The sequence below is a fragment of the Equus quagga genome, chromosome 8 (genome assembly GCF_021613505.1).
Source record: "Equus quagga isolate Etosha38 chromosome 8, UCLA_HA_Equagga_1.0, whole genome shotgun sequence".
Lineage (NCBI taxonomy): Eukaryota > Metazoa > Chordata > Mammalia > Perissodactyla > Equidae > Equus > Equus quagga.
In genome coordinates this window covers 121,821,730-121,848,096 of record NC_060274.1, presented here as the reverse complement: position 1 = coordinate 121,848,096, position 26,367 = coordinate 121,821,730, and the positions used below count along the sequence as shown (strand labels likewise).

At 38.4% G+C, this 26,367-nt stretch overlaps 1 protein-coding gene across 6 annotated transcripts in view; it reads left to right on the top strand.

Annotated features, from left to right (window-relative positions):
• TPK1 (thiamin pyrophosphokinase 1) overlaps positions 1 to 26,367 on the top strand; it is a 314,996-nt gene that overhangs the window by 258,866 nt on the left and 29,763 nt on the right. For 4 of the 6 annotated variants that reach the window (XM_046670705.1, XM_046670701.1, XM_046670703.1 and 1 more), the window contains one exon: positions 18,740 to 18,864. The exons of the other annotated variants lie outside the window; for them this stretch is intronic. In XM_046670705.1, coding sequence (XP_046526661.1) covers positions 18,740 to 18,864 — 125 coding nt within the window. The remainder of the gene's footprint in view (positions 1 to 18,739; positions 18,865 to 26,367) is intronic. 6 annotated transcript variants of the gene reach the window in all.

Here is a 26,367-nt window from a genome sequence, read left to right as displayed (position 1 = left end):
TCAGATGAGGTTTCTGTGGAGGGTCCGTTTGAGGAGGTGAGACCTAAAGAATGAGACAGAACTCACCATGGAAAGAGCTGAGGGAAGAGAATTCTGGACAGAGGGGAAAGAAATACCAAGTGCGAAGGGAGAAGGCTTTGTATTTCTGAAGACTACAGGAGAGGCCTGGGCCTGGGATGGTTGAATTGGGTGTGGCTGTGAGACAAAGAGGTGAGCAGGAAGGAAACCTTGTAGGCCCTGGGAGATATGAGTGTTCTCAGAGCAATAGGAACCCACTGAGGGGTTTAACCAGGGAGGGATGTATGACTTACATTTGAAAAAGATTACTCAGAGGGGTAATTATACCTCCAAAATATTTCTTGAAACTTCCCCTCATTCCAAATCTAATACTCCAGCTGAGTCTCTCCTGGCTCATGCCATCTACTAATTGTCTTCATCTACTAATTGTCTTCAGCTCTGTGGCTTCAAATCTGTCCTTTACAGAACTGCGAAAGTAAACTATCCAGACTGTCCTGTCACTCTCCTCAGCTGCGCAGGGGAGGAAGTCCGAGCTCATTCACCAGGTTATCGGGGTCCTTGATGGCACGGCCTCTGTTGTTTTAATACCCATTCCTCACCATTTTGTGCCTTGCACTTTTTGTTTCAGCAACAGCTAACTGCCGTCGGATCCCTGCATGTCCCCTCCTGTTCCCACCACCTGTCTGTATTCCTGCACTCCCATGTGCCACAGTGTCTTCCTTCATTCAGGCCAACTCCTTATTTAAAAAAAAAAAAAAGCCTTTCTCCCTGTACCTCTTACTCCTACCACTACAGTCCCAAACTCACTGTGCTGTGTTTCTATTTAGTGTCCTTATCTGCTTATGAGTTTCCTTGAAGATATTCAGAGAAAAGTGCCTAGCAGCCAAGAGGCTTCCAGTAAATGTTGGCTGGCGATCTTGTGTAAAGATAGCTGTGTGGATGAATGAGAGAATGTTGACTGAGTGCCGAGCTGGCAGAGGGACACAGTCTTTAGTAGACAGAAGGTGCTAACCAGGTCGTCATTCACATTCATTCTCCTTCCTCTCCCATTTTCCCACTTGTCTATCTGGCACACTCTCCTTCCTTCTTGTGATGTGCACATAGGTACACTGGGCACGCTGTAGACCTTGCAAACAGATGTCATATCCTGGATTTGTCTCCAGAGGACTTGGAGTCTGGTGGAGGAGCTGGAGCAGATTCATAAAAGAATAAGCAGCTATAAAAATGGGTAGGATGAAGTGATAAAAAATGATATTATGGATAAGAAGAGCTAAAGTCTTGAACTGAAAAGAAAGTCTCTCCTCGTTTATTTTTAGAAAAGAATGCTGGAGAAAAATTTCACATTACTAAGCCTTCATTACTTCTCCAAAATATCCTGCAGCATGCTTACTAATGTATTGTGAAATTCTCATGAATAAGTCACTCTAATGTCACATCACAAAATATGTGAACAAAGGGTATTTTCTCAAGCTTTTCTGCAGATTTTATTTTGTGTGTTACTTCAAAGAAAAGATGTCTATATAGTTGGACGTATTTATAGATTTGATGTACCATAAATCCCATTACTCATATAGATAATCTTGCTTAACGGTGGAGGAATGTATTAACCCATTTTTATCACTTAAAATATGTTTAAGTGGATTCTAGTATCATAATATATCTATGTTCATAGCATTTTAAAATTTGCAAACATGACTTTTATGAAAATTACTTTAGAAACGTACAACAGTAAAATCCATTTGAGTTGGATCCTATACATAGACACTGGAGCTCTATCCGAATTGGCTTTAACATTACCTGTTGTTGCTTAATTTCTCAGAAATCTAAAAATATCCAGTTTCTAAACATTTAAGGCACAAGAGAGTGCCTTTCCCTCCCAAATAAGTAATTTTTAAAAATCCAAGTTCTAAGAAACATCAGTTTAAATATTATTCATTTCTATAAGCTTGACTAGTACTGCTGATAGAGGACACTTTGATCTCCAGAACACCATGGTCGTTGCAAGAGACACGATCTTGTACATACATGAAGAATGCAGTAAGTAGTAAAATTCTGTGTTATGTATTCCAGAAAACGTGCAATAAGTACATATAGGAGAAATTGCTGTCATGCTCTGGGAAGACCTCACAATTCAGGTTTGGGTTGAGCTGGACTTTAAGGTTGGGTAAGATGAATAGGTAAAAAAAGGAAAGAAAGAGAAGGAGGTGAGAAAGAGAGAAAATGAGCATTCCTGGCAGGAGGAAGCATATAAAAATACTGGCTGAAGCAGCAATGATCATGCTGGCAACCGAGCAACCCACCTTCTCCTTCTCCTTAAAATATCCTGGAACCCAATTATCATATTATTCAGGCTAAAGATGGGCCTGTCAGAGACCCAGGGGAGGCAGTCTTTATGCTACCTCATATATAACAGCACTGAGGTTTCAGCCTCCTCTGTAGGTAGGAGCAGATTTGACTGTGGGACAGGGAAAGGGGAGGAGATAGTAACCTGAAAATAGCGCTTTTTAGTCTTGACCAAGGTTTCAAGTTCCTTGAGGATGTTTTCAACCAGGATGCAGAGAGGAATGAATCCTTTTAGCTGAAGAACAAGAGAAAGTCAGTTAGATCCATTTGGGATAGCTTGACAGTTAATATACTTTGTTCCCCCTCTCTCCCCACCCCCATATACCCCATCCCTTAGTTTAGTGGGTTTAGTTAAAATTACAAAATTGCAAGGGTCACTATCGTTTAATTCCCCACAAAGCTGTAATTGCTACACTACCGCAATCCAGGAGCAAGGCCAGGAGCAGGTGACCCTGGCTGCACTTGACTCGACATGTGCTGTTGGCTTCCCCAGGTCTTTGTACCTGATCACACTAAAGTGTGCATTGTAAGCCTTGCTAGAATGTTATCCTTTAGCAACAAAATCATTTTGCTATCACCCAGGTGTTATACTATTTAAACATTTCCTTTCAAACTAAAATAAATTTTGTTATATATAACAGAAGGTTGAGAGTTTAAGGTCCTTAAATTATCTTATGTACAGTGTAAAGTATATAAGCACATCAGTGATGTAACAAGAAGTAAACAGAAATCAATTTAGCATAAGTCTGACCAGTGAGGGATGCTTCTGAGTGAAAACACACACACATACGTACACACATGATTGTGGTAGGAGAAGCACGAGACGTTTCCAAGTAGAGGAATAAAGAAAGGTCATTAGTTTCCTTTGTGTGACCATCTTGAGTGCTCGTAGTGTTGTTTGTGATGATCCCCAAAAGATGGCAAGGATAAAGTGAATATGCTGGAGCTTCAAGGCTAACTGTAACCATGGAAAGAACCTGACGTAGAAATCACTAAGATAAAGCCTGGTAGGGGAAAAAGACACAGGAATAGAGTGAAGGGAGGGGATGTGTGCAAGAGCAAGGAGGACAAGGGATGGAGGTATGAAGCAGCTCTCACATTTATGCCCTTTGTGTGGTTATATAAATAGAAAGAATATGCTTAAGACCACAGTCCCAGGAATTAGCAGCCCAAAGGATGTGTTCCTTTGCTGGTCTAAAGATATGTGGCATGTGATTACCCCAGTATTCTCCTTGCAGTACAGTATTCTACCCTCCCCCGCCCCTCCTTAAGCATGTGATATGGGGGAGAGAGAACATATATTGTTCGTTTAAATGAAACAGGAACAGGGGCAGGTGTGTATATTTGTGTGATGATGTTATTTTAATCACCCTCACTGTTTCTGTGGCACACTGATTTTGAGCTGTCCATGGGTGGTAGCTGCTGCAGGCTATGATTAGATAAATGGATGCAAATGGTAATTGTAAGTGATGAATGATTGATGATGGTGTTATGTGGTGTTATTCTGCACCCTTGGAAACAGCCTCTGGCCTCCCAGGAATGTAGCCTGTAACCAGAGGATGATCATCATTCGAAAATGTAGGCTCTAGTTTGTTTTCTGTGGGGGTAGGGGAGTGAGGGCAGGCTATGGCATGTCATAGAACACTGGGGCAATTTTCTCCGGCCTCTTTCACTACTTCATGTGTCAGATCATTACCAGAGAGAGTAAGAGGGCCTGGCGATTGGAGATTTAGAAGATCTAGCAAGTACTGCATTGCTGATTTCTCAATTAAAAGTGCCCAGTAGTAGCAAGCTAGGCAGCCTGGGGTGGATACCTCTAGACTTAAGAATCACTGGCCTACATTAAATATATATATATATTAGTGTTTCTGCATTTCCTAGAGTGTGGAATACATTTACTAGATTATCTAATGCTGTTCCGGTAAAATGGTAATTCCTGGCATCTCTCCAAAGTTTTGTGTGTGTGTATGTGTGTGTTTTTAGGGAGGGCAGACACATTTGGGTCATGTTTATTGAGTATATTGACTCCCTGGAGCAAAGACAAGAGCGATATAGGGTGGAAAAAACAGAAGCACAACTAGGAAATAAATAACGCTTTTGACATGCACACTGTCTGTACATCCTAAGTTTCACAAACGGTATGTGAAATTTTCTTTCTTTTTCCTTTCTGAATCCAAGAACTTAATCCTATCTATTTCGTCCATCGTTTTGAACTTTAGTCCTACCCAGGAGATTCTAGCTGAAGTGAGATTGTCAAGAAGACAAACATGAACTGATGAAAACTTTCTTAGAATTTAGAATGCCGAGAAACTGGTTTATGCAATGAGGCGCACATATTCAGCACTGTGTTCCCTGCTGGTTCCTGGTATTTGGGAGCTGATAACCTGGCAGGAGAAGGAAGGAGGTGAGAGTTGGGAGGGGCAGAGTCGTAGGGCAGAAAGGGGCCTGGAATTAGAGCACCTGGTTCTAGTCACATCTCCCACCCAGTCAAATTATATGACCTTGAAGGACCCTATGTTTCATGATTTTCTACGGTGAGACTCTCCTTAATCTTTTTCTTTCTTTCTTTTTTATCTTATCGTCTTCTTTGTTCCACAAAGAGTTTGCTGGAGCTTACAATAAGTCATCTAAAATAAAATGTCAAAACCACAGTGCAAAAGCAGACCACAGATATGTAGAACAGAAAAGAAGTAATTTTAACAATGCGCGAATGTTGCAAAATTCAAAAAAGATAGTATTTGGAAAGCGCTTTACACTTTTAAGGTACTAACTGCATAGTATTTCAGACAGTTACGGATTCGAGGACAAAAACTTGGAGCTGAATAGACTCTTCGAATTTACAAGGTTTGTCTTTTGTTGCTTTTAAGAACTATTCACCAATACCTCCTTATTAAAATAGGATTTTGATTTGAGTGGAAGTCCAAATACTTACCAATAGAAAAGTAGGGAAATGGAGTACATGTGTTCAGACAGAGGGCCACTGAAAGAAGACAGAATAGGAGTAAGACCATAAGGAATGAATGCACTAAATTGTCCTTGTCTCCTAAACACTTTACTTCATAATTTTTCTTAAACCTGGACATTTTTCTTTTAGTAGGTAGAAGGAGTTTGGAAAGAATCATAAGGAATGTGTGAGTTCTGCTTCTGTCTAGAAGTAGGTAGATTCTTGTTGACTCGTCTGGTCCCTGTGTAGCCCTTTTTAGAGATTCTGAAGACTTTGGCTTTTGTTGTGGGCAAGTTGGGAAGAATTGGAGAGTTTTCCTTCTGGCTTTTTCAGGATTTTCTCCTTATCTTTGATTTTCTGGTTTGAAAATTATATGCCTACATATACTTTTTTGGCATTTATCCTGCCTGGTGTTCTCTGAGCTTCCTGGATCTGTGTTTTAGTGTCTGACATTAATTTGGGGGAAGTTCCAAGTCATTGTTGTGTCCAGTATTTCTTCTGTTCCTTCCTTTCCTTCTTTTCCTGGTATTCCCATTACACATTTGTTACACCTTTTCTGCTTGTCCCACAGCTCTTGGATATTCTGTTCTGGGGTTTTTTGTCAGTCTTTTTTCTCTTTGCTTTTCATTTTGGAGAGGTTTCTATTAAGATGTCCTCAAGCTCACAAATTCTTTCCTCAGCTGTGTCTAACCTACCAATAAGCCCATCAAAGGCATTTTCATTTCTGCTAGAGTGTTTTTGATTTCCAGCATTTCTTTTTGGTTCTTTCTTAGAATTTTCATCTCTGTTTACATTGCCCATCTGTTCTTGTATGCTGTCTACTTTATCCATTAGAATTATTAGCGTATTAATCATAGTAATTTTATTTTCATTTTATTTTTTTGAGAAAGATTAGCCCTGAGCTAACTGCTGCCAATCCTCCTCTTTTTGCTGAGGAAGACTGGCCCTGAGCTAACATCCATGCCCATCTTCCTCTACTTTATATGTGGGACGCCTACCTGGCTTTTGCCAAGCAGTGCCATGTCCGCACCGGGATCCAAACGGGCGAACCCTGGGCCACTGAGAAGCGGAATGTGGGAACTTAACCACTGCACCACCGGGCCGGCCCCATAGTAATTTAAATTCCTGCATCTCTACCATATCTGAGCCTGGTTCTGGTCTTTGCTCTGTCTCTTTAAACTGTTGTTTGCCTTTTGGTATACTTTGTCATTTTTTTCTTGATAGCTAGACATGACGCACCAGGTAACGGGAACTGCTGTAAGCAGGCCTTTAGTAATATGGTGGTGAGGTGTTGGGAGAGGGGAAGTGTTCCATATTCCTAGGATTAGGTCTCAGTCTTTGGTGAGTCTTTGCCTCTGGACTGTGAACTTCATGGTGCTTCTCAGTTGTCATTCCCCACCCAGCCCCCATACCGTCAGTGGGACAGGATGGCTAACATGGGCTGGAGTTGGGTATTTCCCTTCCCCCACGTCAGTTAGGCCCTGATATGACCCAGCAGGTTAGCTTCTGGTTGAACAGCTCCTCCTGCGGGCAGTCCTTGTTAAGAAGAACAGAGTGCTCTGGTGTATTTCAAAAATGGTTCCTTTTCCCCTCCCCCTGCCAGAAGCACAGGGAGATTTTCCCCTGATATTTACTGTGGGAATCTGGTCAAGCTCCTGCAGGTAAAACTCACAAAAGTGTGGGGCTCCTCATGACTGGGTCCCCCTGGAGTTTTTATCTCTCAGACTTGCCCACACTGAGCCTCCAGCAAGTCATCAGTTACAGCTCAGGTTTCCCTACCCTGGACTGGTTCTCCTGCAGGTTTCTGCTCTAGTAAGGTTTGAGTCTCTGAGTTGGCCTATTGGTCTCCCCAGTGCTGGGGCCACAGTTTGCCCTGTGACCTCACTTCTGTTACGTGTCTAAGAAGAGTTATTGCTTTTTTAGTTTGTTACTTACTTATTTAGCTTTTTTACTTATTGTTGGGACGGAATTGAATTGGAGGGTTTTAAGCAGAGGAATAATATCTGACATATTTTACAAGAAATACTCGGCTGCCATATTGTGAAAAGACTACCAGTCATCAAGTGCCAATATGCCAGGCCTCTGCTGAATCTAGACTTGCTGAATTATTGAAAAATCATTACATTTTTACAAATGAAAGCTCACTCTTCTGAGATGTGAGGGATTAATGGGAGTTACTGGGTGTCTGTGGCTATGAGGCTGGTCAGGACGTCAGATTTCAGGGAACCGTGGGAAGATTCTAACTAACTGAGAACACAGGGATCCCCAGGTGGATATGTGGGGGATGGGGAAGCATTAATGAGATTCAGAAAAACACTGGATTTCATTCTAAATCTTGCCCTTGTTCAGGGGCCAGCCCAGTGGCATAGTGGTTAAGCTCGTGTGCTCTGCTTCAGCTGCCCAGGGTTTGTGGGTTCAGATCCCAGGTGCAAACCTACACACCCCTCATCAAGCCACACTGTGGTGGCATCCCACATACAAAATAGAGGAATATTGACACAGATGTTAGCTCAGGGCCAATCTTCCTCACCAATAAATAAATAACAATAATAAATAAATAAATCTATCTCACCCTTTTGTAAGATGAAAATCATTCAGCCATGGAAGAGTTGGGTAACTAACTTCTCAATTCGTTTTTAAATATTATTAATAAAAAGAAATTTTAAGGTTGAATTTGGATATAAAGTTAGTTCCTCACTCTCACTCAACACAGGATCTGGCAGCTCCACTTCACACAGTCGTCCCAGACGCTGGCTCCTTCCGCCTTGCCTGGATGGGCTTTTCATTCTCCTGGTCATAGGGGCCAGCTGGGGCCCTGTCCCATTAGTGTTCCAGCTAGCAGTGTATACATAAAGAAGCAAAAGCATCAGCTGTCTTTTTAAGGGAAATCCCCTTTAAGTTGCTATAAAACCTCTGCATATATGTTTTTAGCCAGAACTTAGCCTCATGCACTTACCTGGTTGCAAGGGAGATTGAGAAATGTTATCTCTATTCTCAGGAACTATGTACCCAGCTAAAAATCAGTGGTTCTGTTATTCTAAATGAAGGAAAAAATGGATATTGGGGGACAATAGCCATTTTTGCCCAGACTATAAATGCCATGGGGAATAAATGTGTCCTTTTTTTTTTTTTTTTTTTTTACCCCCAAGGACCTAAGGATGTGGGTCAAAACAAAAACTGTAGAGGATTATTGAGTATGTCTTGAATTGGACTTACAAATTTGTTCAGCATATTTTCCCACTAGTCGCAACTTTCATTATGCCACTTGAGCCATTTATTTCTAAATCCATGCCCTAATTTAAACTCTGGTGGTATTCACATAGATTACCAGACAACTGTTGTTGACCAGACTTGCTACAACACAGATCTGTAAACTCTGGGGTTTGTGTTATATTCCATAAGAGATCTACCACCATAGAAGGAGAGGAGGTTTGTTTAGAGGGAGCATTGCGAATTAAAATTTAAAAAAAGAATTCATACAGAGCTACTATGCATGTAGGACAAAAGTAGAAAAGTGATGATTCTCCAAACCATGAAAGCCAGGGAAAGCCCTCCTGACTTGAATTCAATTCATGGCTTTCAGTGTGTTTTATACAAGCAAAGGAAAGAGAGGAAGGAGGAAATTAGGAAATTGAGCCGTTTGACATAAGGAGCCTAATAATTTGAGTGGATATTTTAAATCATCCATTCATCCCTCAAAGACATGAATCTTTTTCAGAGGTCCACTCATGCTATTTTTTTTAGCTAATTTTTTTTTTCTCCTTTTAATTTAAATATGAAGACTGGGGGCACGTTTCTCTTGTCTCTTGAATCAAATGTCAGCTCCGTCAGAATGTGAAAACTTTGACAAATGAGACTGTAACTTGATCAGAAGTTTCAGCACAGGTGCAAAGGTCCCTGTGTCCCGGAGGCTCTCCTCAACCATGCTGTCGTCCACAGTGCGTGACCTGACAGTGACTTTGCAAAGTTTGGAAGTTTTACTTGGGAAGAATGATAACGAATACAGAAACCCAAAGTATATAAATGAATTGGAAACGAAATGCTATTTTCTTTTGACACTTACTAAGAAAAAAATATTCATTTACCTGGATTTGAATTTATTTCGTTTCCATCAGATATATATAGAGATCATGCAGGAGCTCCGTATTGCTCCATTTCTTTCCAATCTTTGTTTCATAGCTATTAAAGCAAACTTCACAACCTCATCTGGTTCTAGAAATAAAGGACATTTTCTGTCTTCTCCTCTGCTTGTTGCTAGTAAAACCACTTAAAACGTGGAATGAAGAATACATCTACATATCTCTATTTTTTTCAGCCACCTGCTACATTTTTCTTTTTTCCCCACGATTCCCTTTTTACTTATTTAAGTTTTGTTTTAGCTTATTATCATAATCACTTCATACAAGAGTATGCAAAACTTGGTTGATTTGGTATCTTTTTCAGAAAACAATGTTGTTTAATCTATGGTGAAGAAATTACCCATAAAGAATCTTGAAAACTCATTAAGATGGTGACCAGTGGTCATAGAGACCATGACCTTTCAAAGTCAGCATTCCTCAATACTAAAAGAAGCAGAGAGGAGCGAGGTATTCCTTTCCCTAGGCCACGGGCTCTCTTCTTGAGATTTTAAAAAATGTTTCCAAATACCAAGGACCACGCGATTTCACTCTTATGGTTGTATTCTGGTTACTCGTCCGGCATTCATTCAGCACAGGTTTCCCCTGGTCTAGCATTTGGATTTGTCTCTGGCTGTGATTATTTTTTCTGCTTGTATCTAGAAGCATAATATATTACTTAAAATAGGTTCTAAGCATACATGCCTGTTTTTTAAAAATATAATCATTTTTCCCATAAAATAAACCCACCCACATTTCTTCCCACACCCTTATCTGCATGGGATTCTCAAAGTGACGCTCTTTTTACTGTGGGTGGGACAGGTGAGCCACAGACCCTTAGAGTCCCTTTTAAAAAATTTTCAAAGTCTCTATCCACTTGAGCCTAGCTTAGGCAAAACAATCCAGTGACTGCCATCTCCTTCTTTCAAAGATTGCTTTAAAGAATTTAGAAATATGTCTATCAAAGGATACTTAGAAAGACTAACTTACGATTTAAAGTAAATGAAAAGTGACCTTGGGAAGGACCCAGAGATTACAAGGGGCTTAAGTGAAACAGGACAAGGAAGGAATACAGTTACTCTGGATGGATTTCTTTTTCAGGCCTAAGCATTGTCTGTGTTCCTTTGAATTTTAAACTTGTTTGAATGATTCTTTTATTGCCGTTTTCAGTTATCACATTGATCTAGGAGAAGCAAGTGGGCAGTTAGTCTCATTCCAAATTGGAACTGCCTCTGGATTGATTGTAGTGATGGCCAGGTGGTGGCTGTAGAGGTGGGGGACTGTGTGCTTTCTTTCTTATTGACCAAGAGTGTGTCTGTCCCGTTAGTGTGCGCCAAGTACAGGAATAGCAGGTGCACATTGTTGAGGGATGAAGCGACTGGGCTTCTGTGCTTCCAGGGCAGCTGGGAAAGCTCCTGTCCCAAGTCTATCACCACTGGATTGTCGCTATTTTCCAAACTCTACCACTGGAGGTTCACTCATTCTGACATTTCAGTTCAAGTCAGTTAACAAATATATTTTGAATTCAATCCTTATGCACATCCCTGGGAATTGTAAAGGATTCAGAATTTCATAAATGTGGAATTATCCAAGAATTTTCAATCTAGAGGATGAACAAACATTTTTGTGGGTTAGAATGTACGTCGTATGATTTCTAACTTCAAACCAAAAATAAATAAGAACAAAAACTCACACATAAGTAAACAAAGCTAACTTAACCAATTCTTTTTTTTTAATACTTAAAAAAAAAGTCTCTATGCTGACTACCAGAGACCCATTTAAGCAAAGTGAACCAGAAAGGTTAAGCTTAAAGTTAAAAGTACTAACAAGAAGAAAGTTGTTGCTGAGATTTTTATTAGAGCTGGATTCAAGATAAACTATGTCGACAGAGATATGAATGAGGAGTTTATAATATTAAAGGGCATAATGAGGGTGTAAATATCTACCCAAATACTACTGCACCCAAATCTATAAAGCATACATTCCAGCAAAGGAAAAGAAGAAACTGACTGGAACGCAATACCGATTACAAGCTTTGATTAACCTCTGTCAGCCCATGACAGATGAAGGAGTCAGAGGTGAAAGATCTGAATTATAATTAGGAAGGTTTGCATAATTTATAAATATGTGTATATATAAATATGTGTGTGTGTATATATGAAATACAAATACTACATATATATGCATATGACTAAAATTATATGATAAAGAACTATTTTTTAAATGATCTTGAAAATGTATACAATTAGCTAATAAGTGACTTTCAAAAAATTTAGTTTCTTTTCTGAAATAAAAATTATACACTCCACATTCTGACCCTGTGCAATAAAACTAAAAGTATAATAATTCATGATAACACATTCTGGAAAGTAAAAATTTACACTTAAGCAGCTCTTGAATCAAACGGAATATTTACGCATTATAAGAATTGAAAAAAAATCCCTGTATATCATAGGATACAGTAAAGTTTGCTCAGGAAAATAGGTAGCTTTTAATACTTGCATTCTAAAAAAGAAAGAAAATGAATCCACTTTTAGCTTAAGAAGCTACGAATGTAATAATACAGTATATCTAGGGAAGTTAAATGAAGGAAAAGGAAACGATCAAAGGAGAAATTAAAAATTACAAAATTGTTAAGGAGTCAAAAAACTGGTTCTTAAAAAGAGAAAAAGAAGCCACTGGGGGCTGGCCCAAGTGGTTCAGTGGTTAAGTGCGCATGTTCCACTTTGGCGGCTCAGGGTTCGCCGGTTTGGATCCCGGGTGCGGACATGGCACTGTGTGGCAAGCCATGCTGTGGCAGGCGTCCCACATACAAAGTAGAGGACGATGGGCACACATGTTAGCTTAGGGCCAGTCTTCCTCAGGAAAAAAAAAAAAAAAAGAGGATTGGCAGATGTTAGCTCAGGGCTAATCTTCCTCGAAAAAATAAAATAAACCACTGGACACTGGGCCATCAAAAAACAAAAAGGAGAAAGCACAAAAAGGTAAAATTGGAAATGTAAAAGGGCAAATAACCACAGTTAGTTACAGTAGAGATTAAATGAATGATAAAAGTGAAGTGCAAGTTTCTGCCAAATATATTGGGAGCTCCCAGCATTCCAGCAGCAATATGGAGCTGTGGAGTAGACTCAGTCCCTTACTGAGAGCAGAATCAGGAAGGAAACAGGGAAGTCCTACACCTCTGCTGAGATTCCAGAATATCCCCAGAAGAATGGAATACTACATTTATAACCATCTGATTAAAATATTCCCCTTCCCATCCCTCTTGAAATGACTGCTATATCATAATGAAGAAGAAACTTGAAAAACAATTTTTCATTTTGAAAATGAATTTAAAAACCGGATATAAAATTGCATATGCTATGATTGAACTATGCAAAACAAAAAGTCCCATATATGCATGAAGACTGAAAGTGGGAAAATGTAATTGATTCAAGTAATAAGATTATGGATGATTTTTCTTATTTTCCAGCCTTTCAAAATACTGTTTGCATAATAGAAATGCAGAACAAAATAAGGTGTCTCCTGTGTATGAGTTCACATTTGTAACACTTCTACAGACTTTCTCCTAGTAAAGAGACAAAGTCATTATCGAACTGTATCTGGATTCAGAGTATTACTTTATAGGCCACCTAAAATGAGCCATTTCCTTAGTTGAAAGAATACTCTTGGGTTGTTACTCCTTAAATAACAATGATTACAACAGTCCATAGTCTCATAGGAAGGCCAGCATACAAGAAATCTGCAGGACAAACTCAGTCGCACAAACAGACTACATTTCTTGGTAAATTAACAGACCCTAACTAGTGGAATAATTCCAGCATCCTTTATGGAATGGACCACAAGAGAACTCTGGGTACTCCACTAGAGATGACGGACACTGGGAAGGGTTCTGATCTTGGGCTTTCAAGGGGATTAGTTAGGATGACTGTCAGATGCTTGAGTCAGTCAGAGAGAAAGGAGGCAAACGTCCCACGTTATCTAAGACTGCCTCAGCCTTTGCATAAATAAAATGATTTATTTTGGAGCTGGCAACTGAAGTGCTCATTTTAAAGTGTCTTGGAATTTGTTGAGGTTTGCAGTGGTACCACCTATCAAGAGATGCCGTAGAAAATTCTCAGTTGCTGCCTATACTGTGTTTTTCTGAGCTAAAGTTATCTATTTTGTGATAGAAAAGGGGGAATATTCCCCTAAGTTTTGGTTATATTTAGTGTGTCATTATAACTTTTGGTCTTATTAATACTTTGACGATTTTGGATAGAGTACTTCCAGAATTTTTTTGCACATCATTAAAAATTATATGTCAAGAATTGGATGAATTGATGACAACTTGGATGAAATATGATCTACTTTGCATATATATAAATACTTCAAATACTGTATTCAGGTGGAAAAGTATGGAATTTTTTGTTTGTTTCTTTACAGTTACTTGTACTTAGAAGGGCAGTCAAGAACTTACGGCAACACTGCTTTGATTTACATTAGCAATTATCACAAAGTCTCTACATCCAGAATAAAATATGCATCGCTTGGAGAAACACGTTACTCTATTACTTTCTTCATCCTTTTAAATAAAATCTTCAGAAATTCTATTAAGGTTCCCATGCCATTTACAGTCCATGTCTTTGATTATGAGCTCCTATGAAAATAAATAAGTAAAATTTAAAATCAACATTGAAAAATTTGTTTTCTGAAAAAATTATTTTGTCAAAGTAATGAAATAGTTCAGATACATGAAACATAGAACACAGAAGTCTCTTCATGATCTAACTGCTGCTATAGGTAACTGAATCTAAAACTTTGATGTTCATCTTCCTAGAATTTTATGCCTTTTTACTCTTTATATTTTTAACCAAAAAATGTTCATAATAAACATATTCTTATATACTAGCTTTTTTCACTTAAAAACATATTTTATATATTAAATATATTGCCTTATTTTATAAATACAGATCTAATTTGTTTAAATGCATACATTGCATCATATTGTATAGAGCTACCATGACTGGTTAAACTAGTTTCAATTTGATACATATGTGGATGATGTCTAGGTTTTTTTATTACAACATTGTAACCACAACCCTTGTACATGTACTTGTGTGAATAGTCAAGAGGACCCAATGCCCAGAAGTGAGATGGCTGGCTCACAGGAGATATATATATATATACACACATTTGCCAAAATGAATTTTCTTTGCCAATCTAATGGGAGAAAATTGTCATTTTAATTTAATTATCAGGGAAATTATTATTTAATTATTAGGGAAATAGAGCATCTTTTCTTATAAGTATAGCCTTTGCAAATTTCTTTTTTGTTTGTTTGTTTTGAATTGCCCATTCATTGTCTTTGCCCATTTTTCTGTTGGATGGTTCATTTCAGTTGTGTGAACAAATTTTTCTATTAGGGTTATTGAACTTATTTGTATTGTAAATTTATTTGTAATTTGTCTTATGACATGGTACACGTATGTGCTTATTTATTTTACCTCAAAAAATTCTGAAGTATTTTGAGAAATTTTTTGAAATGCACAAATGTAGAAAAATAATATAATTCTCGTTCTTTTTTCTACCATCCAGAATTATCAATCCTTTATGTTTCTGTTTTCAGTCCTTTTTATTTTTTAAGTTAAAGAAATAAAACATTTAATACATTGTAAGAAAAGGTGGTCTTCCAGACCACGGCCCTGGACCTCATTTATCTTCCTGAGTGACAAAGAATGTTCTATATTCTTCTAACATTTTGTGTATTTTTGAATGCCTGCATATGTTTCTATAAGCAATATATTGCTTTCTGTATTTTAACCTTTTTTGCAAATAAGAGCAAATTTTTATATAATATTCAAACTTTCTTTTATTACTGAACATTATGTTTTTGAGATTTATCTTGAGATATGCATAATTTTAGCTCAAGATGTTTAATTTTTAAGCAGTCAGATTTAGTAGTCTTTTATGTTTTGTCTTGTAATAGAGTTTTCTCCTGTCAAAAGTGTAAAATTACCCAATTATTATCTTCTTTTCTTTTGTATTTTGTTGGTTCACATTTAAAATTTTGATGAGGATCATTTGAAATTAATTTGAGGATAAGAAGTCATGTAGGTAGGAAATCAATACTATTTTCTCCCTCAAATTGCTGGCTGGTTTGCTTGTAGCACATTCATCAGTTCATCATGTGCTTATTGATTGAAAACATTGGCTTTATCAAACATACACTATGCAGGTATATATGGTCAGCTTCTTTGTTTTTTCTAGGCATTTTTCCTATCCCTATACTGTTTTTGCTAACCGTACCTTAGATCTACCATTATCACTCCCCTCAAATATTTTCCTTGGTATTCTGTTTATGCTTTCATTGAGCTTTTGAATTGTTTTATTATGTTCCTAAAAGAAAATCTTATTTTTATTGCAATTTCACTGTATTTATAACTTAGAGGAATTTTTCCTACTTTTAATTTGTTCTGCAGGCACATATTCATTTATTCACATCTTTTTTCATGCCCCTTCAGTAAAACTTTATAGCTTCATATAAGTTCAGTAAATTTCTTCTTGAGCTCATGTCTATTTTTATTGCAACTGAGTATGAAATCTAACCTTTCACTGTATTTTCATATTTTCTATCTTGTTAATATTTGTATATTTTTTAACTTCATCAAACACTTCCAATTGTTTTCAGTAGTTTTTAGTTGATTATCCTAGGTTATATATGTTTATTCATCATCCTTATGTCTTCTTTGGTAAAGTGTTATTCAAAGCAGTGGTTCTCATCTGGGACAGTTTTGTTTCCCAGGGGACCATTGGCAGTGTCTCAAGACATTTTTGGTTGTCACTACCAGGGATCCTGTTGGCATCTGGGGATGCTGCTAAACATCCTGCAGTGCCCAAGACAGCCTCCCACGATGAAAGTATTATCCAGCCCAAAATGTCTCTATACCACAGTTGAAAAAACCATGGCTCAAGTCTTTTGCCTATTTTTTTATTGGATTTTTGGTCTTTCCATTCTGGAGTTATAAGAGCTGTTTATCCATTGTGGGTACAGTGTGTAGGTCCCTGCTTGGATGTATGTTTTGCAAATATTTTTCCCAGTCCGTGGCTGCTTTTTCATTTCCTCAACAGTCTCTTTTGGAGAGCAAAATTTTGCAATTTTAATGAACTCCCTTTTACTGGTTTTTTTAATTTTATAATTCATGCTTTTTGTATCTTATTTGAGAAATCTTTGTCTAACTGAAGATCACTAAAATGTCTTCTTACTTTCTTTTAGAAGTTTTATGGTTTTGCTTGACATTTACAGCTATTATCCATCGCCAGTTAATCTCTGTAAATGACGAGTTAAGGCTTGAGGTTTATTTTAATGCATATGGCTGTCCTATGGTTCCAAACTATTTGTTGAAAAGTTTTTCCTTTCCTCACTGAATTGCCTTGAAATCTTTGTTGAAATTAATTGTTTCCATGTGTATGAGACTATTTCTGGACTTTCATTCTGTTCCACTGACCTGTGTGATTATCTATACCCCAAAACCACAATATCTTGGTTACTATAGCTTTATAATAAGTCTTGGAATCAGGTAGTGTAAATCGTCTAACTTGGATCTTTTTTAACAATATTGAATCTTTTGCCCCAAGAACACAGTTATCTCTCTCCATTTGTTTAGGTCTTATTTAGTTTCTCTCAGCAGTATTTTATAATTTTTAGTTGACATCTCCTGCAATCTTTTGTCAAATTCATCACTAATGATTTCATATTTCTTGAAATTATCTTAAACAAATAGATTGTTCAAGTTTTGGTATTGGTTTTCTCTCTTCTGTTCTTTGAAGTTTTAGAGGAATTAACAAATGGAGCCTTTGTGCTCAGAATGCTTTCCTCCTTAACTTCTTCGTCAGAGGCTGCTCATCTATTTGAGACTGTAGAAGAAGAAAGACTTCTCCTCTAACCTCTTCAGCTCTGTGGCTGTGCCTGAGAATTAAACTGACAAAAGATAGATTAACAGAGGAAAAGCACACAAATTTTACTTAATGTTAATATTTTTACGTGCCCATGGAAGTCTTCACATATCAGAACTGAAGACCCAAAAAAGCAGATAGGCCTGAAAGTTTATACACCACTTTATACCATTTTAGCAAAGAATGATAAATTGTGGAGATGTGTCAAGGCAAAGGGAAAAGGGGTTTGGGCTACGGTCGGTAAATTGTGGGAAAGTGACTAGGAAATATTTGGGGGAAACTAATGGAAGATAAGGGTGACTTTAGTAGGTTTGTTTGCTTAGATTCCTCTTAGCATTGACTTCATGTCTCCAGGCAGAAGAATGTTCTCCTCCTCCTGGTACAGGGAGTACACCTTTTTCTCATGGGAAATTTGTGCCCTGCTTTTAGGTAGAAAAGGGGAGGTAAGAGAGCTCTTTGTGCATCTGCTGCTTCTCAAGTGTTTTCAGCTCAAAATAACCACCATGCCAAAGTGGCATAGTTTGGGGTGGCACATTCTGATTCCCTTCAAGATGCAGCTCTAATCCATCTTTCTACATGCAATTTTTCTACATAATGCTAATATAGTGAATTTTATATCAATTATTCTTTCTACAATTAATTTGATAAACATAGTAACTTTCACCATTTTGCTGTATTTATTTTGAGTCGTTATTTAATGAATGTAGTTAAATGTCCTATGAATTTAACCTTGTTTCACCTTCTACATTTCATACGTCTGGAGGTTTTTCTTTCTAACACATAACATGATGCCTTATACACAGGGCAAGGAATTCTGTCACTAATGCTTGAGAGTTCAAAGAAAGGTTTCTGTAAGAAACCTTAAAATATAATTATTCCTCTGAGGTAGAAACACTGGTATTTTAGGATAAATTTAGTTATAATGTTCCTGGCTAATTTAAAGATAATCTTCCAATGCATTGATGATTAATTATTGAGTCACTGTTTCTCTAAGATGGATGTCTAACAGTCATTTTTAACTAAGGGCCTGAAAATGACCATGACAGCTTAGCTGGTCAGACAAACATTCGGAAAGCCTTCGTTCCTAGGGAGCTTCTCCTGCTGGTCACAGTCACCCAGCACAGACGCATGCCGAGGGGGCTTGGGATGCAGGCATATGCAGGGCTAGCTCTGCATGTGAGTGGACGGAAGGATCAGAATATGTAAGATGTGTGCCCGCGTTTTACAAACCTTTATGCCAAGAAAATCAGTTTAAAAGGGAGATTGAGGGCAAATTTTGTGTAGAGGGAAAAGAAAAGATTAGAGAGGTGTGATGGATTGTCTCCCTAAGAGAGCTTCAGGTCTTTATAGCATTTGCTAATGAAGTCATCTCCTTTCTTACCAGATGGACTGGACTTCCTGCTGGGAGCAAGCAGAGGCACACTTGGGAGGGAGACCTCAGGTGGCCTGAAATGTGGCACTCGGTGCCTGAGGAAAGCTTTGGTCTCTAGTGTAAAACTGCTGGTCAAGGTAACGATTGTATCAAAGACTAGAAGGGTTCTACAGAAGTTGGTTCCCCAGAGGAAGAGAAAGTAATTTGGCCTGATAACTTTGTCATTGACATTAGTAAAAAAGAGGGAAAAGTAGTAGAATAGTATTTCATATCTAAAAATAATTAAGATCAATTTATCAGAACTCTAAAAAGTCTTCAGATAACAAAGGATAAAGAGATGTTGGCTTTATCACAGCTAAAATGCTTGCCAAATCTTTTATTCTTATAAAAATGTTCTCCACTTTCTGTCCATGATGTTATATATTATATTCTAATGAATGCCCTAAATAATGATTTTTCAAAAGGAAATGATTTAAAAATTATCCTGATGATGTTATAGTAATGGTCTATATATTTACTTAAACTTTACTTTTTCTTCTCAAAAAAGTACAAACTCTTGTGGTGCCATACTGATGAAAAATTACTACCAGCCTGGTGGCTGCTGTCTGAAGTGAAGGCGGGGTATGATGAAAATTAAACAATCTCTCTCGACTCCTTGGTAGTACATGCTTAATCGATGTGGGAGGAATTGCCAACAGATGACGCAACAGTAGAACACTACCTTTTGGGTATTGCTAGCACCTTTCTAGAGGTAGAGTATTGGCTGGCCTTTGGGGGCTCATGGAGCATATTTTCAGATAACAGTTCTAAAAGTCCCTTTTGGATTTCACTCCTACAACACAAAACTCAAAAATAAGACTATCTTCTTACAACTGGTTTAGATTATTTTTCTTCAAGGGCCTTATATTATAGCAACATTTTGTTTTAGTTGACATTTTTCTGGCTATTTTCATATACTTATAAACACTTCTTTTAATGTATTCTGATCCATTTAGCAATTTGCCTACTATTAGCTACCAAGTTGTAGCTGTTTTCCAGATCTATAAGGTTATGGCCTGTTTTCCATATTATTTGTAAAATCAACAAACACCGACCCCTAAGAATCAACTATTTATACTTTTTGTTGAGAGAATTGATCACTTCTTTCTTCCTTGGAAGGCCCAAGCCAATTTCCTGTTAAGAATAAAATCTTTATCCCAACCACCCTCCACCCTGACCCCCAACTGCCACCTTATTCCATAATGAAGCAAAACTCTTTGGCCAACCAAAAAGTAACAAAAAATACTTCTTTTTAGAACCTTAACAAAGGCCTTTAGAAAATCAACGTTCTCCCCACCCCTCAGTACACACACATATATACACACGTGGGTTGAACTGATTCTCTCCTTACATATCCTTTTTCAACCCCTCAAAGAACTGAAGAATTTTAGTCAGGTATTTCTGTTTTGAGTCTGATTTATGAACTCTTCCTTGTCTGGCCAGGTGCTGGCCATATTCCACAATTCATAATCTGTCACCAGGAGTAATGGCCCATTTCCAAAGGTGAAGCGTGACAGTTCTTTCTGCATGCATCAGGTAAACAGATTGTGAGGCTGCTCAGTGATCCATCTGAAGTGGGCTGAAGAGCACATTAACCTTTCAGCACACCCCCATTTTCACTGTGGTTCTTTTCTTTTATGCTCTTCATTTTTCTTCATAAAAGGCAGACCTGATGAATAACACAACATCCAATCACTAGTGAGCAGATTGCTTGAAATCCATGGAAGGTGAGTGGGCTCTGGTACCCAGTAAATTTCAAAGCATCTCAACCTTCAAACCTTTGTTGTATGAGATGTCATTCAGCAAATATAAAGTTTCAGTTATACAAGATGAATAAGTTCTCCAGATCTGCCGTACAGCTCAGGTCCTATAGCTAATAATACTGTATTGTGCACTTAAAAATTTGTTGAGAGGGTGGATCTCATGTTAAGTGTTTTGCCACAATAAAAAGGAAGAATAAAGGGAAGAAAGTCATTGGGATTAAGAGGCAAATTTGTCTTTTGGTTCCTCAGCAGTGTCAGCTTTTTTTTTTTATAACACTGGACAGTGAGGAAACCCATGGCTTCCATTGACAGCTTTTTCCTTTTCTTCATTTCTTCACAAGAGATGGGCCTCTGCATTCTAGGATTTAGGAGCCTAAGGCTGCAGGAAGAAAATCTAAAATAGACAAGCTTTAAGTCCTAGGTCTCATTTTGCTTTATTTTCATGAACACTGTGTCTGTGTATACTTGTGGGTTATTTCTGCAGAGATCTAACAGTTCTGTTTTTCAAAGTTGGGACAGTGCTGCCAGCGGCATTCAGTAAATTTGGCCTAGTGTAGGTCAGTCGGCCAGCTTAGCAGGAGCGCAGATCCGTCGATGATCTTGAATAGATGCAGGATAAGAGCGGGCACTTGAAAATCATCAGGCACCAAATGCTGATAAGATAATTCATTTTCCAATCAGTATTTGGACTATGGATGTTTTAAAAGTTCATCTAAGCTTACCAAAGTTAATATCTATATCATTTTTTCTTAGTGCTTTTTATGTGTGCAAACTACATTGGAGTGAAAGTCAAGTTTGAGTTTTAAGAAAGAAATAAGTGATTTAAAAGTAAAGGGAGCAAGGGGCATAGAATTCATTCCAGGAAATTGGTAACCAAGGAAACCAAATTGAGATAGTCTGAGAGCAAAAAGTGCTATCAGTCACTGACGGTGGTAGGGCCTGGGGAGAAATGTGGTTTTATTTTGTTTTTTTAAATAGTGAAGCCCGGGTGGGTTGTTTCAAGAAGGAAGGAAAGGAAATGGTGAAGGGAAAGCGACTAATGGTGTGTGAAATGGAGGGGTTAACTTTTAAATGAATAGCTAGATCAGTACTTCTCACACCTTCACGTGTCTCCTGAAAATGCAGATTCTGATTCTATAGGTCTAGCGCAGGCCTGGGATTCTGCTTTCTTAACAAGAACCCAGGCGATGCTGATGCTGCTGCTTCCCAGACCACACTGTGAGTGAAAGGGCCTTGAAGAAAAGGGCAGTTAGAACCCCTGGATACAAGAGGAGGGGTTAACTCCAGCTAAGCAACAAGTGTCTTCCTTTAATAACCGAAAGAAAGATTAAAAGAAAGAAGTTTGGACAAGATGGTGAAGGACCGAAAATCAATTTGGTTTTATCTTCCGGTCCCAGAATTAAATATAGAAAGAGAAGAAACTTAGAATGGGAATGGAATATACTATCTAGGAGATATCCAGCCTTGAAGAAATAATAATCTGCTTAGTTTTTTTCTTTTGTACAAGTATTCCATTTCTTTGGAAATCTAAATTTTTAACGCCTCTATTGTAATTTAAGTTTGCACATCTTTCTGTATTGTCTTTTTACCTCTAATCACCTCAAGAACAAAGCTCTAGTATAACATTTTACAAGCAATAGATTGTCAATAAGAAATATTTGATTGATTGATTTAGTCAGATGTCCTGAGTTCTGGTCACAGCTCTCCTACTCGCTCCCAACCAAGAGTAAATCACTTAGATGTTCTCTGCCTCAGTTTCCTCATCTGTCACAGAATGATAATACCTTTTTCTGCCAACCTCCTAGAGTTGCTATGAGAGATAAATAAGATCTTCCTTATAATGCTACTTGGGAAATCTATCCAAATGTAAGGTTTTAGTAGTAGTGGTATTTTATTTCAACAAGTGACACCCACATATAATCAGAGATTTCATAGTCTCTGTAGGATACTACACAGTAAATCTTCCAACCTCACTAGAAAATTATTTGCTTAAGATCTACTTTTTTCCTTGGTTACCACATTCCTGGAATGGATTCGATGCCCCTTTTGAATCTGCTTATATACTTCTGACCTGTAGAGAAGACGATGGAGAAAAGCCCCTCCGCTGCTGACGGCTGTCTCTGTAGGCTCAATATTGCTCGAGTTCTTTTTTCATTACAAGGAATTGCAATTCTGTTGGCTCACCTTTTCTGAAAATTTTCTCGGAGTGATGTGCAAAGATTGCTGATTACACATGTTGACCTTAAACAGTTACTTCTCCAGCAAAAATGGGTTTTATTCCAAATCAGCTAAGAATTGCAATTCAGGATGTGCATGCTATGGTCACCCATAGACAAATGCAGAGGGACAAAGGAGGGGGCTTGCTTTTATAAAGCAAAGGGCAAGTAGGGGGCTGTTCCAAACAAAAGTCCATGGGAAGAAAGTAACAGTTCTGGGTGGCGATGGCTTCTCATTGGCTGGGCTATGGGACTTCTCATTGGCTGGGCTATGGGACTTCTCATTGGCTGGGCTATTGCCAGCAGGCGAAAGAAATCTTCCTTCAGTCGTAAAGTGGTTGCACTTCCTTCCAGAGATGCAAACATACATCTCTTCCTGTTTGGAGTTATTGATGATGTATGGTAGGGTGTGAGAGCTCCCCCTACAGGCCATCCCAAGTCCAATTTAGTCGAGGATTCTTTCATTAATTCTATTAATTTCCACACACAGATTACATAGCAAGATCCCTTCCAATAAATGCAATTAAAAACTCTCAGACTTTAAAGCTGTCACATATCCTGAGTGATAAGGAGATAACTCCTTATAAGGGAGGAAAAATTGTGTTGGTCATTTAGTTCATGTCAATAAGACACTTACAGATTTATACAGCATTCTGGTGTATAAACTTCCATTAAAGAAAAAGAAAAGAAGCACCACAGGCCAGCCCTGGTGGCCTTGTGGTTAAGTTCGGCGCACTCCACTTTAGTGGCCCAGGTTTGGTGCCCAGGCATGGACCTACACCTCTCATCTGTCAATGCCCATGCTGTGGCAGCGGCTCACATACAAAAATAGGAAGACTGGCAGCGGATGTTAGCTCAGGGCTAATCTTGCTTAAGAAAAAGAAAAAGCACAGCGAGTTTCTGGAGATATGCCCTAAATTGTCACAACCTGGTTTGGGTAAGATTAAACAAAAGTAAGAATGAGAACAACAGATAATTATCATCAGTATTTCCTTTTCCCCTCAAAGTCGGTGAGGATCTTAAGGTGGAAAGAATTGTGAGAGAAAGAGATTATTCTTTGAAAGAGTTTAGGTTTCCAAGGAAAGAAAACAAAATGTCAGAAAAGTGGAAAAATTGACTCCAAAACATAGGAAAATACATACTAACAAGAAGTATGAAAGGCAATGGGAAGCCAAGGTAGTTAATCCAAGAACTACACATGGCTGGAAAAGGCAATAAATGGAAAGGGCACTAAAATCGCACAGGTTTGGTTCTTATATGACAGTGTCATGTCTAGTGTAGTGGAGAAAAGTGATCGATAAAATCTACCTTCACCTAGGAGTCTGTAAACTTCAATTCCAATAATCCATTTTGCCACTGTATCCATTAGCTGTTGGCACAAGGATGCTGTATTATACCACCTCAAAACCCTGTGAATAAAACCACAGTCATTTATATTGCTCATGCAGCTGCCGCTCAGGTAAGATTTGGCTAAATCCAAAGCTGGACTTGTTTCATAGCACCTGGTGTGTCGCTGCTCTGCCTCTTAAAATAGATCCGTGGGACATCTGGATGGCCGTGCTCCTCATGTCTCTCTTTGGACCTAGAGCTAGCATATTCTTCTCGAGGTGGTGGCAGACACACAAGACACAAGCAGAAATGTGCAAAGCTCCTTAGGCTTCAGCTCTGGCCTAGCACACTGTCCTCTCCATCCACATACCATTTCCCAAAACCCACATGGTCACATGGCCAAGCCCATATCAGCGGGCTTCGAAGTCCACTCTGCTCTCCATGAAAATTCCTGCAAAATTGTGCCAAATTTTGGACCCAAAAAAGCCTCTGCTATAGATACAGTAAGAAAATATAGGTAAATTTATGATGTTTTAAAGTGAAATTTTTGGAAAAACCCTCTAGTTTTTAAATAACTCAAGCACCAAAAATCTTGGGGCCAGTCCGACAGCATAGTGGTTACGTTCGCATGCTCCGCTTTAGTGGCCAGGGTTCACAGGCTCAGATCCCTGGTGGGGACCTAGCACTGCTCCTCAAGCCCCGCTGTGGCAGCATCCCACATAAAATAGAGGAAGATTGGCCCTGATGTTAGCTCAGGGCCAATCTTCCTCACAAAATAAAAAACAAAAAAAAAACTTAACTTATGAAACAGAGATTATAGCTTTTAGCCTTCACATCTCTATCCCCTAATTTTCTACTCAAAAAAAGATAAAGTTGTAGAAACCTTTTCACTATTTTTTTGCCTTTTTTAAATCTGTCACCTTTCACTTATAGCTGTAGGCACTTGAAAACATTTGTTGGGGAGATGAATGAATGAAGGAGGCCGTCTTAGCCGCAAGAACTGAGATTAGCTCTGCTAATCATGAGTGCCCACATTGAGCCGTTAGCACCAGCTAGACATTCTCAAGGCATCGTTTTCTCACATGGGCAGTTGCCCACATCAATCAACATAAATAGTTCAGTGCTTTTGAAAAATGAATTTAAAGCCTGGGTTTTTGCTAAGAAAGGATTAGTAGTTATCATTTTAGTGGAGCAACAGTATATCGTAAGTTCAATGCGAAATTATTTTATTCCAATTCCTGCTTCAGTATGCTGCCATATTTGTCAAATATTCCTAAAATATCGCTTCCATCCAGTCATTCCTTGTAAAAAATTATGCAACGTTTCCCTATCACTTAATGGTCTAGAATTCAAATCTTTGTTTTCTTTTTTTTCATTCTTCTTCTCCCTAAAGCCCTCCAGTACATAGTTGTATATTCCACTTGTGAGTGCCTCTGGTTGTGCTGTACAGGATGCCGCTTCAGCATGACCTGATGAGCGGTGCCATGTCCATGCCCAGGATCCAAACCAGCGAAACCCTGGGCCACCCAAGTGGAGTGTGCAAACTTAACCACTCCACCATGGGGCCAGCCCCTCAAATTTTTCTTGATCTGGTTCTTTCTAGGCTCATCAATACCATCTCTTGAAAGACAGTGTCCCTTTTCAGAATCATAAGTTTTAGTGGGAACATTTGAATGTATATTGTGGAATACTGCTTAAAAGGGGGAAGCTTACAGAACTGTTGATGAACTGTCTTGTATCCCTGTGTTCGAACATCTAAGAATGCATATTTTTCACAGACAGCAGAGTGAGTGGTGCAGTGTAAATAATAATTTCTTTAAGATGAGTAGTAAGTTTCAGGCAAAGACTAGAACAACCAGAGGCAGGAAAAATATTGTGGATAGTAAAATATGATTTAGTGGGGTAAATAGAGAGAATTGAGTAGGCCACAGTTTCTTGTCCTGAACTTTGGTGCCAATTCTCAAATTCAAAAGTAGATTCAGAAAGAATGTGTCACCCGTAATTACAAAAGGTTGTATTCTCATCTGGAATAAGTTGTGAAGACTAGACAGGATAAAGGACTCGGCTGTTCGTGCCATCCAGTCAATTTCCACGCCTAGCCAGCTTGTGTGCAGCAGAGTGGGACCTCCTGGTCTTTCTGTGCCGTCCTCTGATCTTCTGGCGCTATATCAGACTATGCTCCGCTGCTATTTGTAGGGTTTGGTGGGTCTCTGTAACTTCTAATATTTATGATTATTACATTTGAAGGTGGTGTGATTAATGATTCTTTAAATGTCACTAATTTGAAACGTGA